Source organism: Podarcis vaucheri (genome assembly GCF_965113315.1).
Source record: "Podarcis vaucheri genome assembly, chromosome: 12".
In the NCBI taxonomy this organism is placed as follows: Eukaryota; Metazoa; Chordata; class Lepidosauria; order Squamata; family Lacertidae; genus Podarcis; species Podarcis vaucheri.
The window spans coordinates 21678921-21698622 of NC_138750.1; the positions used below are offsets into that span (position 1 = coordinate 21678921).

At 37.8% G+C, this 19702-nt stretch overlaps 1 protein-coding gene and 1 long non-coding RNA gene across 18 annotated transcripts in view; one reads left to right on the forward strand and one right to left on the reverse strand.

Moving 5' to 3' along the window:
* SLC4A7 (solute carrier family 4 member 7) overlaps positions 1-17214 on the forward strand; it is a 128345-nt gene extending 111131 nt beyond the window's left edge. For 16 of the 17 annotated variants that reach the window (XM_082193286.1, XM_082193295.1, XM_082193296.1 and 13 more), the window contains 10 exons: positions 1341-1502; positions 2803-2916; positions 4795-4956; positions 5476-5727; positions 6325-6393; positions 7294-7467; positions 7647-7778; positions 8331-8431; positions 10263-10370; positions 12070-17214. In XM_082193286.1, the coding sequence (XP_082049412.1) occupies positions 1341-1502; positions 2803-2916; positions 4795-4956; positions 5476-5727; positions 6325-6393; positions 7294-7467; positions 7647-7778; positions 8331-8431; positions 10263-10370; positions 12070-12151 (1356 nt within the window). In that variant the 3' untranslated portion in view covers positions 12152-17214. The remainder of the gene's footprint in view (positions 1-1340; positions 1503-2802; positions 2917-4794; positions 4957-5475; positions 5728-6324; positions 6394-7293; positions 7468-7646; positions 7779-8330; positions 8432-10262; positions 10371-12069) is intronic. The other variant, XM_082193298.1, reaches the window with a different exon arrangement.
* LOC309515601 lies at positions 9405-12061 on the reverse strand. Its single transcript, XR_014212557.1, has 2 exons — positions 10390-12061; positions 9405-9504 (listed from the first exon to the last, which is right to left on the reverse strand). It is a non-coding gene; the product is annotated as an uncharacterized lncRNA (long non-coding RNA).
* Positions 17215-19702: the final 2488 nt, after the last annotated feature.

Consider the following 19702-nt stretch of genomic DNA (forward strand, 5'->3'; position numbering starts at 1 on the left):
TTGGCACACATGTGTCTTAATCCTTCACTCTCTATATTGTTGTACTGACTTGAGATCAGGGCTGCCAATTTAGATTCTGAACTGTCTGGCTTTTGGAACAATTAATCAGTTAAACTCTTTCCCCACTTAAGCAGATGTCCAACAAATAATTAATCATTGATGGAACAGTAGGCAGCACATAAGACGATAATTGGCGTATTGGTTCCAAGGGAACAATTCCCTCTGCTGCTTCTCACTTTGTTTTCCTGTTTTGGGGGCAAGGATAGTTTTGTCTATTTCAGAAATATAGTATCTTCCAGCTTCAGAAATTGCCAGTGAAAAGTCTGGAGTGGTAGGTTTCCATGTGTCTGAGACCTGCTTTTGATCTTGCCATGAATAGAAGTTCCAGGCAGAGAAGGAAAATATTATTGAAATAAATAATGGAAATAAATTTGGGGTCTCATCATTTATCATGATTTTTCACTACTTAAAACTATTTTTTAAAACTCTTAAAGAATCCATTGGCTCCCCTTGTATGTGTTTTTATAAGTATAAAGGAGGTTATAGATGACAAGACGGGAAAAGGAACATTATATCATTAGATGTTTAGTGAGAAGCAGGTTGCTTCATCTGTTATAAAATCTTTGAGCTGAAAATTAATCATGGATGATATTTTGTTGAATCCAGTTAGCTAGCTTGCTCTTTGCAGCAGTCTCAACCTAGTTTCTTACATAATGCAAAAATATGTAGAGTATATAAAATGAAAATGTTCCTGACAGTTCCCCATTTTTGAAACATAAAGGTGCTTTAAGTTGAGTTTTTTGTTCAAATACAGTCCAATTTATTGCTTTGTAGACATGATAAAGCCATAACACTTGATATTTGGGTTGTACGTTGGATTCAGCTGAGTCTCAAGCCAAATTGGAGACATATTTGGAGGACCATGGGTCTTGGATGAGTTGGATATAAACAGTCACAGATTGCTTTGAATCAGCTTGGATGGCCCAGGTTGTCAGAGGGCAGGGCATCAGGCAGCAAGGAGAGGCAGGCAGGGTGGAAAAATAGCAAGAAAAGGCCAGGATGCACCTAATAAGGTAGCTTGCCTCTTCCTGGAAGAAGGTAGGCTCAACACTATGGCTCCTGTAGGAAAGCCACTTGCAAAATGGCACTGTACAGGATCAGATCCTCTTGCTTGCCAGGGCTGGCACTGCCATTAGGCCAGGTGATGCCTAATTGTCTGTATTCACTCAGAGTTTGGATCTGCTGATTCCTCTATACATTTAAAGAGGGCAGGTGCAAGTTTAATTGCAATGCGAACAGTTCTACATCTAATTTGCATTTCTGCATGGCTTGATTTACAGCAATGTACAGAACTTCACGGCGTGTTTGTTGGATCAGCCTGCGGCCACCATGGCCCATATTTCCCAGATGTTCTTTTTTGGTCCGTCATACTGTTCTTTACAACGTTTTTCCTTTCCTCTTTCCTCAAGCAGTTCAAGACCAAACGCTATTTCCCCACTAAGGTAATTGTGGTAGCATTTATTCATTTTGAGGGTTTTCTGGTGCATGCAAGTCCAAAGATGACACAGGTTCTGGGTTTAATCAGCTATACAACTTAATGGCTCATTTGTGCATGTTAGATGAGAAACTAACCCATTTGAGTAAGTATCCCCCAATGTGTATAGAACTGAAAAGTTCAGGATCACCCATGTAAATGTGTTATATGGGTCAAGCTTGTGGCAGCAACTATTGTAAGGACTGATGAGGATGCAGTGTTCTTTAATTGTTCCAAAGTTTTGCTTTGGAGAGGAGTTGAATTAACCATACTTATCACTGGTTAAAGCTATTTCAACCCATAGTTAATTGTTCTAGTTGAGTAAAAAACCCTACAGTTTCAACACTATCACCAGCTCTTAGCCAAGCTTTGCATTTGTAATATGCAATACAAAACGGCAGTACCATTTAAATTGGTAATTATTAAAAGATTGATCAGTGATACAAACATAAGAGGCAAAGCAACTTTTTGGCTTTGTGGCACAGCCACACACCCAATGCAGTTAAATTAGATACAAATAGGATTTTTTTGATTAATTGTTTTTTGGGTGAGCACTCAAATGCTAAAATAATCCTGATCAGAGAAAACCACAATCATGGTGCTATCTTAAGCACATTATCTTAGAATAAATAGCAGCAAAGGCATCCAAAAAATGTAAAAGTCCCACCCTACTTAGTGTTAACTGTTCCTAAATATAGGCATGCATTAACAATAAAGTGGTTCAGTGTTTTATCTTCTGTGCTGATACAAGGAAGATTTCACGTTATTCCTTTTGCTGCATATGTATGTCCTTTTGAAATTGGAGAGGCTGAGTATGCTTTATTATATATTGCTCATTTCTGCAGAAATCAGATTGAAATTGTTAGATGAAAGGAGGTTTTAAATGATCTAACTGGATATTTTGTTTCTGTAAATAATAGATATCTGAGGTGTTATTTTTTTGCAACAACACAGAATTAATTGCAAGGAGACTAAGATTAGGAAAATGTTGGTTTAATGTTTTAAATTTTGGTCCTGGAACATCATAAATCTGATTGTTCATCCAGAAGAAATCTCTTCTTGAAGATAATGAGATTCCCATTTAACTTACTTTCAACTTTTAGAGTAAGTTTATATGCTGCTAGGTTTCAGTAAGTATACATCTCAATAATTTGTATTAAACTATTTCTGAATGATTAATTATTTGACAATCCCTGTCACTGTGGCAAATATAATTAATTTGCAAGGTTTTTTTTTTTTTTAAAAAGCAGTATATTCTTCCCTTTTAGGTGCGGTCTACAATAAGTGATTTTGCTGTATTTTTGACAATAGTGATCATGGTTCTCATTGATTATCTTGTTGGAGTTCCTTCTCCTAAACTTCATGTGCCTGAAAAATTTGAAGTAAGTAAAGTAGTAGTAGTAGTAGTAGTAGTAGTAGTAGTAGTAATAATAATAATGCTGCAACTGAAATGGAATTCTTTAAATACTGCTGCCAAAAAGGCTAACATTTCACTAGCAATCAACTCTATTTATGGTAGTTTTTTAATGAGAGGTCAACCTATTATACTAGCACTGTTTAGAAGCTAGATTGAATGAAGCATATATTGTGACAGAACTGGAATTGACAGATTTGATTTAGGTTTTAGGCTCATGCACTTGAAATTTGATTTTCTTCCACTGTGCTTAGAGATGCACAATGATTAGTGCTATAGTAATCAGTTTTGTGTTTTTGTATTTTTATCGTTAGTTCTCATTTTGTTAATTTGGGGAACAGGTCTCATTGAGTGCAGTAAGGCTCTCATCTTGAGTAAATGCTCATTAGCTCACACACTTTTTTGGTATTCTACATCCCAGTAGTGTGACTTCATGCAAAACGGTCCTACTCCTGTTTTGTTACAGCACAGTCCTGTGCGTTTTTGTGTTAGAGTAAACATGCACAGGATTGAACTGTTACTAAACTTTGATAGTTTATTATCCTGAATACAAGGACATTATGTGGCTTCTGAAGCACAAAGGGCCTGTCAGTGCAGGATCATGCAACAAATATACCGTAATTTTCACTCCAAAACACGCACTTTTTTGCTCCTAGAAAGTAAGGGAAAATGCTTGTGCGTGTTACGGAGCGAATGCACGGATCGGAGCCATGGCTGCTGTCAGTCAAGCAAAGCGGGAGCCGTTTACACGCTCTATGAGGCTCTCACTTTGCTTGCTTTAAAGCGACCTGGAGCCGGGGAGGAGGGAGGGAAGGAGAGCCGTGGCAGCAAAGTGGACACGGAGGAGGGACAGACGCTAGCAAAGGTCTGTGCACTCTCTAAACAGAGCAATGAGGCTGCAGAGGGACAGCAGGAAAGATAAAATTTAAGCAACCAGCAGCAAAATAAAACCAACCTCTAGCTCTGAGCCACGCAGTGAAAACCAGGAAGTAAAAAAAAAAAGGCTGGGGATGAGGGAGAGGGGGAAACTTCGCAAATCCCCCCCCCCCCCCGCGTCTGAGCAGCTTGTTTTCAGGCAGGATGGATTGTCTGGGTCCTAGTGCCCCTATCTCTTTTTTGTGCTCCATTCTATTGCTGCTGGTGGCTGCTTATCACTCAGGCTGCAAGGAGGAGCGCTTTTACACAGCTAATGGCGAATCCCCTGCAATCCAAGTCCTCCTCACTTGCTCAAATTTATTCTGCCTCAAAACAAGGAACGGAAGGAAAAGGCTGCAAACTGTTAAATGGAAAAAAACCCAGGCACAGGGCAAATACCTTAAGTATACCTTTAAAGCAACAGTGCTCTTTCCCTCCCTCCTCCCCGCTCAGCTCCCCGAAAAGCTCCTTCTCCACACCCCCCACGCTGCTCCTTGTCCCTTGAGTGCTTTCCCTTCCCTCCCCACTTAAAACGTGGTTACAAAGCACAGATCCACATGGATCCTCAGGATTTTTGCACTGGGTCACCTCAAATTCACCATCAGATCACATGTCTGTGGCCACAGCATGAATCACAAAAATCATACATCCACTGTTTCATTTAGAATATTTTTTTCTTGTTTTCCTACTCTAAAAACTACGTGCGTGTTATGGTTGGGAGGGTGTTATAGAGCGAAAAATACGGTAATTAAAACTCAAATGTTACACAGTACTACTTGTTTTAAAAATTATTCTATCTAATCTTTTAAATTTTGAATTTTTGGGAAATGTTAGCAAATAGTATGCATACCAATTTTGGAATTAACATACTTGTCTAATAAATAAGGAAGAAGTACTTAGTCCTTTTGTTACCTCTGTTTCCCCCCCCAAGCCCACACGAAATGATCGGGGATGGCTCATAGATCCGCTAGGACCTAATCCTTGGTGGACACTTGTAATAGCTGCAGTTCCTGCTTTACTCTGCACCATTCTTATTTTTATGGACCAGCAAATTACAGCAGTTATCATAAACAGGAAAGAACATAAACTCAAGGTGAAATTTTGATTATGTTTCCTCACTGTAAATGCAAAAGTTAACCTAGTTTCTGAAATAGTAACTTCCTCTGTATACTTTGCAAAAGTTTATAAAATGCTGAAGATGGAGGCAAAAATCTTATATTCAGATAATAGGATAAAGCTATTTGTAATCAGACCAATTTTTTATATATAAATTGCACCATTTATCCTGGGTGAAACTCTTTTAAAGCCGTAAAGTGTATTTTTTATTAATTATTCTGAAGATCTTCAGTCACAGCAGTATGTTCTGATTTTCATACCTTTTGGGTTATTTTTATACCATATTGACTTGAAAAAACATATGTTTTGGTACCATACATTTTTCTTCTATAGATCACTGGATTCAGTGTGTTTAGGTTTTATATGCTAAATATTTTCCATTATGAATATGTAGCAATTGGAATACTCCAGATGTCTGTGTTGAAATTTTTAAAAAGTATTGTTGCCTGAATATGTGCATATTTGCTATGAAACATGTTTGTGTTTGACTCCACAGAAAGGTGGTGGATATCATCTCGATCTGCTCATGGTTGGCATGATGTTAGGTATATGCTCAATTATGGGCTTGCCGTGGTTTGTGGCTGCAACTGTTCTTTCTATAAGTCATGTCAACAGTTTAAAAGTAGAATCCGAGTGTTCTGCTCCTGGGGAGCAGCCAAAGTTCCTGGGAATTCGTGAGCAGAGAGTCACAGGATTAATGATCTTTGTGTTGATGGGGCTGTCTGTATTTATGACATCTGTATTAAAGGTGAGAAAAAAAAGTTTATTCCGTAACATTATGTAGGCTGAACATGCTAGTAAAACAGTATTAAAAGTCCCAGTGGTATGGCTTCAATGATATGAACATGCCTCTCACCATATCCAACCAATCTCAGTAGAAAATCATGTGTTAAACATGAAAAGTATACCTATAGTATGTTTTTTATATTGTGTTAAGTTCATTATTCTGAGTTCAGATGGGTTTTAATGACTTGTCCACTTGTTCTGACGCTTTGTCCTGAGAAAACCTACTGTTTGTGCTGAATCAGAACAGACATCAATTGGTTTTTCTGCGGGGAAACCGGCAGGACAAATGAAAAACCACTTGGACCTGTGCCTAGAAAACCTAGAAAGCGGAAAATCACTCGGACCCGTGCATTACTGGCACAGGACAAGCAAATGTGTGGACGAGCCCTAAGTTTTCTGTTAAACACACATTCAGTTAATTGTTGTTGAATCATGCATTTTCCCTAATTGGATGCAGTGCTCAAGCCTGTGACTTTGATAAATAATAACTGTTAGCAAAAAGATGGTAGCAAATGCATTCACTGATCTGTTAATGAACTTGCTGATCTTTCCCCCACAGTTTATTCCAATGCCCGTTTTATATGGTGTTTTTCTTTACATGGGAGCATCCTCACTAAAAGGCATCCAGGCAAGTTCTATTTTAATTAGTATCTGAGGGGGAAAGGTGAAAAATAGATACTATAGCTTGGCATTTCTCCCTAGCCCCCCAAAAGTCGCCCCTAAGAGTTGTGGGGGGTGCTCATAGCATGGTATTGGAACAAGGAGTTTTGCAGTAGGAGGCAACAATTGGTGGAAACTGGGTGCGATGGCAACTCTGCGGGCAGACTGAGGATTGCAGGGAACGAGGACACTATTTTTCTTACGCTTATTTGCCTGTTCCCACAAAGCATCAGAAGGTGGCTTTAGCAGGGTGCGAAAGGCATTGGCTTAACGCAGCTTAAAACTGAGGAGGAAGCGTTCTTTACATCTCTTTCTTTGACTTGGAGTCATGTTTGTACTCCTCTCCTGAACCAGTCTCTTGAGTACTGCTCACAACCACTTAGATTTTAACAATATTAATGACAATTGATTAATTAGTTTAGAACAGGGGTGCCTTCTAGATGCTGTTCAGCTCCCATCATCCCACCAGCCTGCATGACCAGTAGTCAGGGATAATGTGATACATAGTCTAGTAACATATGGAAAGCCACAGGTTAGGCACTCCTTGTTTAGAAATTCTCATGGGATGGGTTCTGGCTAAATCATACTCAGAATGATCCATTGACTAACTTTAGTCCATTGATTTTAATTGGTCTACTCAGTGTGTGACTTGAATGCTGCTCAGTTTGTTTTTGCAGCTTGGGTAGCTCTGTTATCAGTCTAATCAAGTAATGCTTTAAGTACTTGACCAATAGTTGGACAGTCAAATTCGCAACCCTGCCTAATTTTGCAATCCCTTCAATTTATATTTCTGATCATTTTTCTTTCCTAATTTCCTCTTTTGGATGAAAAAAAGTTCAATAACTCCCCCCCCCCCTTTTCAATTTAGTTTTTTGACCGTATCAAATTGTTTGGAATGCCGGCCAAACATCAGCCCGATTTGATCTATCTGCGTTACGTGCCGCTCTGGAAGGTTCATGTATTTACGGTAGTTCAACTCACCTGTCTTGTTCTTTTGTGGGCAATTAAAGCATCTGCTGCTGCCGTTGTTTTTCCTATGATGGTAAGTAAATAATTATAGTGTATTTGAGAACATACATTTGTGTCAACTTAATATATTAGACAAAGAATTTGCACCATACAATTTTGTCTTGTATAACTCAGTCTGTATTCGTTTTATCCTTTCTATTAGTGTCCTGATCTTTGTGTGATGGCTGTTGTTTTTAAATTGTTGTTTTCAAGGTTTTAGCTCTAGTTTTCATTCGCAAACTTTTGGATTTGTGTTTCACCAAACGGGAGCTCAGTTGGCTTGATGACCTTATGCCAGAAAGTAAGAAGAAGAAGGAAGATGACAAAAAGAAAAAAGCAAAGGAAGTAAGTTTGATTGTAATTTATAACAAAAAAAGAACAACTGAAATCAGTGGGGGGTTTGGGGGGTGGGGGCAAGAGCAAAACATTGTTCCTATAGGTTTTCATAGATCCGTCACCTGTATGGTTTTAGAATTTGTATAAATACATGAAAATTGAGGTGCAATTTTACTCCTTTGGGTGTTGTTCTGAAGTGGCCCCAGACTTTAACAGGCTTTTCAGGGATCTGTGAAGCTACCACTGGAAACAAGAGCTGAAAAGCTCCTGCATATGATTGGAGCAGTGTTCATGATGTTATGGATTATTATTTATTGTATGTCTTCTTTTTTATAAGATATTTATTGAGATTTTCAAAATGTTACAAAATAAAATAAAAGCAGAAGAAAATACAAACTAAAAATAGTTAACAAAGTAGAAAAAGAAAAAAAACAAACCCCTTCCAACCATACGAATACAAATATTTAAAGTACATTGGAAATCATACAAGGCCTTGTTTGCATGCCTCATTCTTGTAGAGTAAAATAATTAAATATGTATTGGGTAATGTGTAACTTTCAGGAAGCTGAACGAATGTTTCAGACAGTGGACAGTGAAACTATACACCTTCCATATGACAGAGGCGATGTGTTAGAGATTCCCGTGAAAGCTCTAAAATACAGGTGTGATATATACCTACTATTTTTATTGTAATTGAAATACATTTATTGAAATTAATGTATTTGAACTATTGTGAATCAGTACTGACCTATAAATCTGGGATTCAACTGTCTGGGAAAGAGGAACAAAAAATCAGACCTCCTTATGTCTACAATATGGTTTTATATATCTATTTTAAATTACATTTTATTCATGTGACCCTTTTGAACAGATCAGATGACTCACTTTCAACCAGCTGTTCTCAGGGTGAAGAAGCTGTTTTGGTCAGTTCTGTCTAGTGTGCTACTGTGCATGGCTAATGATGTGAGAAGCATTGAAGATACTAAATATAATCTGAGCCATAAATTTATCAGCTGCCTAAAGCCTGGACAGTATTTTTTTTTTTAAAAAAGAAAACGAAAAAGCTCTATATAGTAATTTCCTTTTAACGTAAAACAAACAAACAAAAAACAAACCTTGTGTACATTTTTAAAAAGTTGTCTGGGGACACTTGATAATATAGTGGTACCTCCGGTTATGAACTTAAATTGTTCAGGAGGTCCGTTCTTAAGCCGAAACCACTCATAACATGAGCCGTGCTTTCACCTCCCGCTGCTGCCGTGCTCCCGGCATGCAACTTCCACTCGCATCTCGGGGCAAAGTTCGCAACCGGAAGCATCTACTTCTGTAACCCAAAGTGTTCGCAAGGAGGACTGTATGTAACACGAGGTTCCACTGTAAACGGACTTAAAGGACATAGCCCTTAACCCTTTAATTTATCTACTACTAAAATCAATCCCAATTGAGTATCCCTTTTTTCAAGTTAAAACAAAGAGATGTTGTTCATTAATGTTGTTTGCTACTCACTTTTCTTACAAGGTAACTCAAACTGACTCATATTAAAACCTATTAGAAACAACAATAAAAACCTAAAAACACAACAATTTGAATAACACTGAAAACACAAAGAAGGCAGGACAAAGAAGCTAATATATACCATTCAAATTAAAGGGCCAGAAGCCCAGGAAAAAATGAAACGTCTTTGCCTTTTCCAGCCAGCTCATTTCCAGAACATTTTCCATCCTTCCTCTGTAATCTGTTTGAAAGGAACATGTATACTTTTAAAATAATTTGTCTTGGCAAAATATTTGGCTCCAGTTGGAATACCAAAGCTCCTAAGGCTACAGTCATCAACCACTTTACCCAGGAACATACCGTCTTCCATATAGAGCTAGTTGGGATTAAATGATTTAAGATTAGCATTCCAACAAGTTTTTCAATATCAGCAAGCATCCCTAGCCATATTCTCAAGTTTGCTTTATAAAAAGATACTTCTACTTATTTTCTTATGGTGGCCCCTAGTTTGTATGGATTTGGCCAATATACATTTTTCTTTGGAACACATGAAAATAACCAAAATACTTCTTTGTAAGAATTTTGGGTGAGCAAGAAAATACATGATAGAGAAAATAAGTACCTGAAATTCTTACAAAGAAGTATTTTGGTTATTCTCATGTGTTCCAAAGAAAAATGTTGCTAGTACAGAAGTATTTCAGATTTGCTCTCCAAATGGACTCAGTTAGAATTGGATTCTTTCATACAAATATTTCTATTGCCATATGATGATTAAAATCACTCAGTAAGCCAATCCAGTTTTTCCTGTAATGGAATACCTTTTTTAGCCCAGGAATTCTTATACCACATGTATGGATACAGAATGTAGTATTTAACACAACATGTCACTAGTGGCTGGGTAAATACATAACATAAGGCTCAAATGATGTAAAGAGCATGAGACATAATTAATGCTTTTGCAAGGCACTGAGTACTAATCAAGTTGTGTTTGTTGTCTAGCATTGATCCTTCAGTTGTAAACATATCAGATGAAATGGCCAAAACTGCACAGTGGAAGGCTCTTTCCATGAACACAGAGAATGCCAAAGTAACAAGATCTAACTTGAGGTAGCTTAAAACTACTCACCTTTCTGATTATGCTTTGATTTTGTTGAGCTGTGGAAGTCATTTTGATTGGTATTTATATTTATATCCCTGAATGCCCAAATAAGAGTTTATATCACACATCTGACCTGTGAAACAATGGAAAAGTTTATGAGACCTAGGAAAGAAAAAGAATGGTTTCTAAACTTGGAAGTCTGGGATCCCAAGAACAGTGAAACTAGTGTCATGAGTTGGAGATGCCCATAGAATTTCCTTAAATAACAGCCTACCATTCTGCAAAACAAATGTGCTTTAGAAGTGAGGGTATCTTTTTAAAAGCCCAGTTTGCTTACATGTTATGAGGGTCATTGTCAAAGAAAAATATATATAATGGATTAGCATAAGGCTCTTGATTAAACTGGGGTTGTTTTTTTGGATAATGGACAGAAGATGATATCCAGTATTTCCCCTCTAGTGGTAGAAGGCATCTATCAGCAAAATGAGTGAGAGAGGCAGTTTTTGACATTTATTCTCCCTCCACTCACAGCCCCCAATCAAAAGTTGATCCAGGAAGTCCTACTGGAAGGGAAGTGTTGGATATCACCCAAAGCACATTTTCTGTGTATTATAGTGATTTAGATATGGTGTAGCTCTTTTAAAAATATTTAATCTGTAGCATAATGGACCAAAGAATGGCATGCATAGCTGTTTCATATCGTTTCTACTCATTGTGGAACTTTAATTTGGAATAAAGAGTAGGAAAGACACAAAGCATGACACCCTTCCCCCCCCCATTCGGCTACAGATGCACATACACAAACACAAATTTCACAAAAGCTTGCTTGCTACTAGGAATTTCTAATATTCTTAGTCCTGTAGCTGCACACTTGAGATCATGAATGTTGAGGCTGGTTGCAAGACCTCATTATTTATTTAATTTTTATACTACCTTCATCCAAAGTTCTCTGGGCAGTTTACAGCATAAAAATAAAACATTTAAACAAAACAAAACAACAAAACCTTTCCCACATGACAGCTGGTTTCAGATGTAACATGAAACCATGGTTTGTGCTAACCATAGTTAAGAACCCACTTCATAGTCTGAGCTTCTTGACATATGCCAGGCTGACTATAGGTCTGAGATGCTTGTCTGCTCAGAATTCAGCTTCATGTTTCCATGGTGAAGCAGCCTCTTGCGCTGGGACAATGGCCCTGTGATTTGTCAATGTCCTGTGACTTCACATATAATAGGAACTTAGAATTATTAAGTGGGTTCAGGTTCAGGCTGCATCTGAATCCAGACTAAATGCATGTTTCCTAGTCTGTCACTGACCTTACATGGCAGTCTTACATGTCTACCCAAAAATAAGCACCAAAGTATTAAGTGGATATAGAATTGCAGCCTTAAAGTTGAATAATTAGTGGTGGTTTATTGCAATTATATTGAATACACATGCATCTATAGGAAGAAAAGCTGAAAATGGCTTAAATGTTTAGCGAAAAACAGCATTCAAGCCATAAACCCTAAGAGAATAATCTTGAATCCATGTTAAAGTTCTCTGATGTGCTTCATGTGCTTGAAATGTGTTAACTTGAGTGTGTGTATGTGCATGTTCATAATAAAAAATAATATGTGATACATGAAATACAGGTGCTATTTGATAAAATTTGAGTGTGTTATATATTCTTTGGCTTGTCTAACCTTGTGAATTGTTCTTAACAGCTCTGAAAAAGAAGAGAGTGTGAAAATAGACATGGAAAATACTCCTGAAACAAAGTATGTAGATGCTGAAACCTCATTATAGAAGTGAACAAGGGTATATATTATTTTATAGGATATACTGTAAAGGGTGACTTCACATCTTCTTTCAAGTACTGAAATTCGAGCGATATGGATACTGTATGCACAGCAACAAGACTTTCAGACAAGATAGAAGTGATGTCCGCTCTGGAAATATTTATTTTTAGTGGAATGTTTTTCATTTTTTTAAATAGGAAAATTAAAAATTCTTTTTAGTTATCAGTACATGCATTGCATGTCAGATCATCTTTAATTATGAAGTATTGGTTGCATTGTTTATAACTTTCTAGTATGTAGTAGTTTTTATAATTTATTGCAGTACATGTCATGTTTTCAGGCAATTACTGTTTGGGTGTTTGCAAAATGTTATAAATGTCAGTCTCCCTAGGAAAAAAAATCCCAATGTGCCCTCTCATAAATGACTTTATTTTCAGCCCATTCTCACTTCATGTTACTGTTTTATGGGGATCTAAATGGATATCTGTGAGAATGATTTATTAGTCCTAAATTAATATAATACTAAACACAGTGTTGTTGCCTTTCCCTTGTTCCTGTAAATCATGGACACCACAGTACCTCTTCATACTACATATTTTGTATACAGATTCCTTTGCCTCCATTGAAATTAATGAGGCATTGAAATTATACAGGGCCTGTGGATTTGAATACTCATGTAGGCTTCCTGATTTAAAATGTAAGCTTAAAAGACTTTGATTAGCCAGTGAATTTGTTTCCTTTTCCTGCATGTGCATAATATTAATTGATCTCTGAAAATACATTCAGAGTGGTGAGAGCAGGGGATCCCAATGCAAACATTTTGCTGATCCAGGAGAGGGTTTGCACAGGAATCTTGCTTTTAAACAAAGGGCTTTCAAACAGCCGCACAAGGACCCAGAGCAGGTGGAGGGAGTGTGCCTCACAGAGGATGGGAGACAGAGCAAAAGGCTAGCAATCATGGAGCCAATGCTGACTTAATCAATAGAACTCAGTATCTAAATGCTATTACTTGGAAGGCTTGGATCCAGAGATTTCTTGTGTGGGTGGGGAAAAAACACTCCCACTTGTGAAAGGCAACCCTGCTGAATTTCTTCCATTTCCTCATCCAGCTGCTGCCCCCATACCCCATTTTGCATTCTAGAGGGTCCTACTGGCCCTTAGGAGATGCTTTGGGGAACCACAGGGCCTACAGCGGGGGAAGGAGCCAGGAGAGCCCTGTTGCATGAACAGAGTTCTGCTTGAGCGTTTCAAGATCCACACAATATGTTTGGAACTACAGCTTGTTTATAAGATATTAGGCCATGCAGAGAAGTAAGTTGCATTGACGTCAATGGTGCTTCATTTTTAAGGCAGTGAATCTGGATCCAAAGCTGTGCATGCAGAGCTTCTGCAATGGATAAGGCCTTCTCTTATGTGGAGGATGTGCATATGAAATTATATCCTATATCAAGGAAAGATCCTGTGTATGCTGGATCTTCATGGTACCTATCTGAAAATCCCACACATATGAAGAAGGCCCCTAAACTGGAGCCACTGTGTTTAGCATCAAGGTGTGAGGATTGCGTAATACATTAATCTCTATGCATTTGAAGGAATGGAGCAACTTTTATGTGAAGTTAAAATTAAAAGGCAAATTAAACATGGAAGGTCTTCAATTTTAAAAGCACATTGCTTTATTATCTCCTCTTACTGAAGTCAGTTGTATAAATTGCTAGCCACACAGGGATGGGGGGGACTCTGACCCCACCTGTCATGGTTGGACTCCAATTCTCATCATCCACAGCAAATATGGCCAGTAGTCAGGGATGATGGAAGTTGTAGTTCAAAGCATCTGGAGGTCCACAGGCTCCCCATCCCTGCACCAGAATATTAATGCTCATTTCTTTCTGTGGCAGAATTAAGCATTTGTGTATATCTGTCCTGATGAAATGCACAGGACTTAAGGCTTGAAATGCAGCTGGATAGTATCTGTTTGCCAGCATGGACTTCCGTCATCTTGCCCAATGGTGAAACTCACAGTAACCAATTCTGCTCCTAAAGGTGAAATGGCAGCAACTGGTGAAGCCATTCATTGGTAGGAATCACCACCGTGGAGCAATCAAATAGGTCTTTAAAGACCCCTATTGTAAGTGGTAGTTGATGTAAACGTAAACCGTGTAGTTACTGACTGGTTAGGAGCTTCAAGTCCATATGGACCTCTCAGAGATTCTCAGTGGAGCCCATCATCACTGCTACCTCCCAGCAGTTCCCCATTAAGAATGTGTTTTCTTTTCCCTCCTTGATTGCCTGGCAGCATGCAATTCCTGTTAGCAAACTGCCTCGCCACTTGTTACCGAAGAATGCTGTTCATATGAAAACCTAAGTTCCGCAAACCTTGCAAAGAAGTCTAGTTGTTGACATTGCTCACAATTGTAACAGAAGCCACATAACTTAAGGTTGTGCTTATTTTCCGTCAATAATGAATATTTGCGCCTCTCTTTGTGCTGTCAAAAGAATTTGTGCACGTCTCCCACAGAACTTTTCACTGGGAATATGGCAAGAAGTGCACGTTGGATCTTGAAAGTAACTTGGTGCACCCAGTGGAACATTTTACTTTTCTGAAGAAGAAGTTCATGTACCGTGCTGTCAACTGCTTTTGAAATAGTGGGGTGTTTCAAAAGCCGTTTTCAGGGCAGAGCCAGAGGAGTGAACAAGTCCTACAGCATAAAAGCAGATTGTGGGGCTCACCAAAAGCAAGTGTGCTCAGTGACCTGAAACAATTGAGAGCAAGTAATGGGAACAGAAACCTATGGAATTGACACTTAAGATTTACTTGAACAGTGGCATTTCCTTTTATTTTATTTTTTTAAATGCTGCTAAATGTATTCACAGTTTGAAGAAAAAGTTAACCTTATTAAATCAACATGTAGGGATATGGGTCATCATTAAACAGAAGAGCTGATGCCTCGGCACCATCAAATTAGCTTTTCAGTACTGCTTATCTTTGATATTGGTAAGAGTATAACTATAATATTCATTCCTGGATGTTCACGTAGCTTGTGCCTTAGCCTTCTTCAGAAAATATGCACTTTTTCTTTATTCGAAAATCATGACCACCTGTCACTTACCCCATCTCTTTCACAAAAGGTGTGTTCAACGTCTTCAACAATCACGTTTGAAAACAATGTGTTCTATTTGGTACAGTAAAAAACAACAACCAATCATGCCTGTAGCTTTCAGAGTTATTCACACTCGTCTTCCATTACTGAAAAATTCTGTATTCAGAACTGTGGGTAGTAATTTGCAAAGATCCAAACAGATTGTCTTGAATTTTAACCCTTTGTTTTCTAAGCCTATAATTCCATAATGCTGAACAGTTCATATCAACTTTTCAGTGCCAAAGGGTTAATAATTTTGGTAACTTAAGCAAAGATCTGAAAACTACTTAGAATCACAATATTTATTTTATTTTAATTATGTAAAAATATTATACAGTGCCAGGCATAACCATGACTTGCAATGTAGTTTGCATTGATTGTTTCGATGTTGTTTGTTAATGTTACCTTACACATTTGATAGCATATTAAGTCCTGATGACATGCTGAGAATTCCAGTGGTAAAATCTAGGTGATTTACTGCTCATTATACTGTATAAACGTTATTTCCTTCTCCATAATTAAAAAAAGGATAGTATTAAAGTAAGACAGTGAAGGACAGAGCTTTTACTGTACGTAGATAATAAATGTTGCCTTAAAAGGTGTAAATGAGTAAACTTTACTGTGCACTGATTCACCTTAGGGTGGAGCCTAATTTAAAGCCAGTATATTTCCATTAAACCAGTAGACTAAATAGCTGAGCACTTTTTTTTAGATACCTTGGTACTGGCATCTTCTGTAAAGAATCTTAGTGTCACAATAGAATCTAAACAACCCGGTGTTTTTGGTTTGTGTATGAACTTGTAAAACTCTGTTCTAGATATGCACAAACAACTTACTATCCTTAGTTTGCAATGTTCCATGCTGCAAACTGTTTAAGGCAGGTTATTCCAGATTATCAAGATAATCAACAAAAATGTGCAAGATAGTGTAGAAAGCATGTCAGTCATTTAGCATCCAACAGAATGTTTCTCCTCCCCCCCAAACACATTTATCTCTATGTACAGTAGTCTTGTAAAATGTGCCCATTGTAAAAGTAAGTTCCAAATGTAAAAATGTCACGGATAGATGAAATGCAAAACCAAAATGCACTGGTATGCATTGTTTAAAGGGGTTATGTATTATACATATGTTTTATACATTGTGTTTGAAGTTACCAGTTCAGAGTTTGTAGATCATTAGCACAACATTTTGAATGTATTTTGCTTTTGCTTTTCTTAAGTTTGGTCAGTAATTTAATGTTTTTTAGAATGATTGATTATAGGTGCCATCCATTACCTAATACAGTACAAATGTTGTGAAGAACCATTTATTTTAGTGAATGTACAGGCACATAGTTGTGTGTCAATATATACTCGTATTCTGAATACAAAATATTGTCTTGTGATTTTACTACTTGCAGTTTTTTTATTTTAAAACCTTTTAGTAAATTTGTCAATTATAGGAAAATGGTTGCAATTGGTGTGAAAATAAAGTTTTTCATATTTAGTACATATTGTCACTATTTGGCAGTCTTGGAGTAACTTATTTAATGCCAGGTTTTTATAACGCAATTTATTAGTCAGGAGACGAATTCCTTTGTAACATTTCCCATTTGTTATTGATGCTTTGTTTTGTAAGTGTGTCTTCCAGTGTTCAGAGCTGAACAAAAACATTTACTTTGATTTGCAGTGTGATTCCACACTTTATTCCAGTTTTTATGACAGTTTTCTAATTGCATATAACATTTCCTTTTATAATAAAATCCAAAGCAAGTTAACACTGTTCCAAATGTAGAAACAATATTTTATTAATTTATATAATGCCTACAAAAAATTCTCCAACATGTACTGTGAAAAATCCAGCCTTTATAATTTGTTTAATGAATGTTGCGAAAACTATTTTTTGTAATGTTTCAAAAAGTTGACAAAAAGCAATAAAATGCCACTGAATTTAATGTTTTCGGTTAATTTTTAATCACATGTTGTTTGTTATACAGGGTTAATGTTACTGATATAATACATGAAAGCTCTTTGGTGCTCTAACTTTTACCTAGCTAGTCTAGTTTAGAGTGAAGTTCTTGCCATGTGTTTAAGAACTGCACAACCAGCAAGTATGAGCTGTGAGTCTACAAAACGATGCTACAAATCGTACCAATGTATAATGCTGCAATATGTATCTTTTGGATTGAAGTTGTGTTATATTATTAGACGGTCAAAATCCTATCACTGTAGTGGGCAGGGGTTGTCATGAATTGAAGACCAGTACAGTTCAAGGATCCCTAGGGTAGAGTATTTCTCATAGGAATGAATGGCAGCCATTGTAGGCTTGAGGTGGGTTAATCTGCCCCAGTGCTGACAGTTTTGTGGGTGATAGGGCAAGTTATGCTCTTCCCCTGCAATAACCTTTTTAGTTCTAACCTGTTTACTGTCATAAAACTCAGAGGAAGCCACTGATAACTTGAGTTTTGTTTCTTAGTGACACTAGAAGGCAGATTTACCTTTACTGGTTACAGAAAAAGACGTTTACTGGAATGGTATTTATTTCACAAGGTATGCTGAAATGTACACTCCTATATTACACACCTCATTCATCCTCCTATATTTGCAAAAGAAAGAAAAATGAAGAGGAGAAAAATACGTATTTTCTATTTTCTTGTCCTGTGTCTATTGGATTGAGGTAAGTGGGAAGAAACAGCTTCCTTCCTACATCTGCCCTACAAATACTCAGATTTTAAAGAACTGCATGGGACAAGGTGATGCTGTTCTTCCCTTCTATCTTGCCCTGCATTCCAGTCAATCCTTTGCCTTATTTGTAACTGGCACCCAAGTAATTTTGTTGGCATACAAAAGTATGTCAGCACTTGAGAGTGAAGCCATAGCAGTATGCACAGATTTTTCCCACTAAGAGGAGACAAGGTTAGTACAGTAATTGGGCTGTACAGAATGTTAAAAGGGAAACAGGAAAATATAAAATTTTAAAAGAGAAATTAATAAAAACTACAGTGTAAAGGGTCAGAAAGAGATGCTTGATCAGAGCTGAGCAGTGGTCTAGAGATTCGCAATATAACTCTGGATAAATATTAGATATTGCAGCTTTACCCATATTGTATGTTTTTGCTCTTTCTGTGGTAAGATTTGGTTCTGTTCAGTCTTGCCAATTCAGTTCTGTAGGTCTATTGAAATGGAGCAAGAGAAACAGAGCCAGCCCAATACAACTGGCACTTGAGATGAATCACAAAATAGTGCACCAAGGAATAAGAGGTGAGCGAAGATCTACATCAGGAACAAGGATGAGAGGAGATCAGCAGCACCACCTATTTGCCAAGAGGCCGCTGTAGAGGTGGCACTGGCAATGCAGAGGCAATGCATTCAGCGGTGGGCAATTCTGCCCCTGTGGTACCTGCAGCCTGAGGCAGTTATGTCACCTTGCCTCATGGGTGGACTGGCCCCGAAGAGAAATCTTATGGCTCTGTTGCTTTGGAGCTGTCCTGCACTTCTATAGAAACATCATATGTTCGATTCATTTACTTGGAGCCCTTCTTGTGCCCAAAAGGCTCCCCAGGTGCCTTCAATTTCAAAATAAAATAAAAAGGGCAATCCCATTTAAAAGGTACGGCACAAAAGGAGAAAATGCCCCCAACTGCAACAAAGCAACATAATGGGATCTGTTGGGGGAGTGGATGGTATGAGGTGTTGTAGAATCCTAGAATTTGGTAGAGTTGGAAGGGATCCTGGGGGTCATCTAGTCTAACCCCCTGCAATGCAGGAATCTCATCTATGAGATTGCATAGTTTCACATCTTGCTTAGACAGAATAGCTAATTGGAAACCATTACCATAGTTAAAGCATAATCTTTGGAAGCTGGTCATTCAGAAGGCGAGATTTCCTACACGTATTCCGAAGCATCATCTTTACAGATCCACAATATGTTTGAGAGCTAATCACAGGCCCCTTAACTTGGTTTTTTCAACGATTTGGAGCAAATAAAATTTCAGTATATATGTACCATGTATGAGTGTCGTCGCTGCTGTGTTCTATGAATTCATTTCCCCCTCTCTTCCAAATCAGTGCATCTGATTTGCTACATAAGTTAGGTTAGCCCTATATTTTTTATTGCGGTCATTAATTACAATTAAATTTTTTTTTATCTTAAGACCTTTTGGAGAGGACTGGAAGTGAAGCAGCAGTCTTTACACGCTCAATAATAATACGTAATGGAATTACACCCTCCGACTCTGGATTGGGTCGTTTTCCAAACAAAATCGCAAGCGACGTGGCGCTAGCCTACTATTCCCACTCCACCTTTTGGGTGAATACGGTAATCTTTCCCCTTCTGCCCGCTTCCGGGTACTTGCAGAAGGAGGGCCGCCATTAGCCAATCAGAAAAAGGCTCCTGCAAGGCCGCTCGGTGACGTCACCGCGCTAAGCCGCGCCTATTGAGAA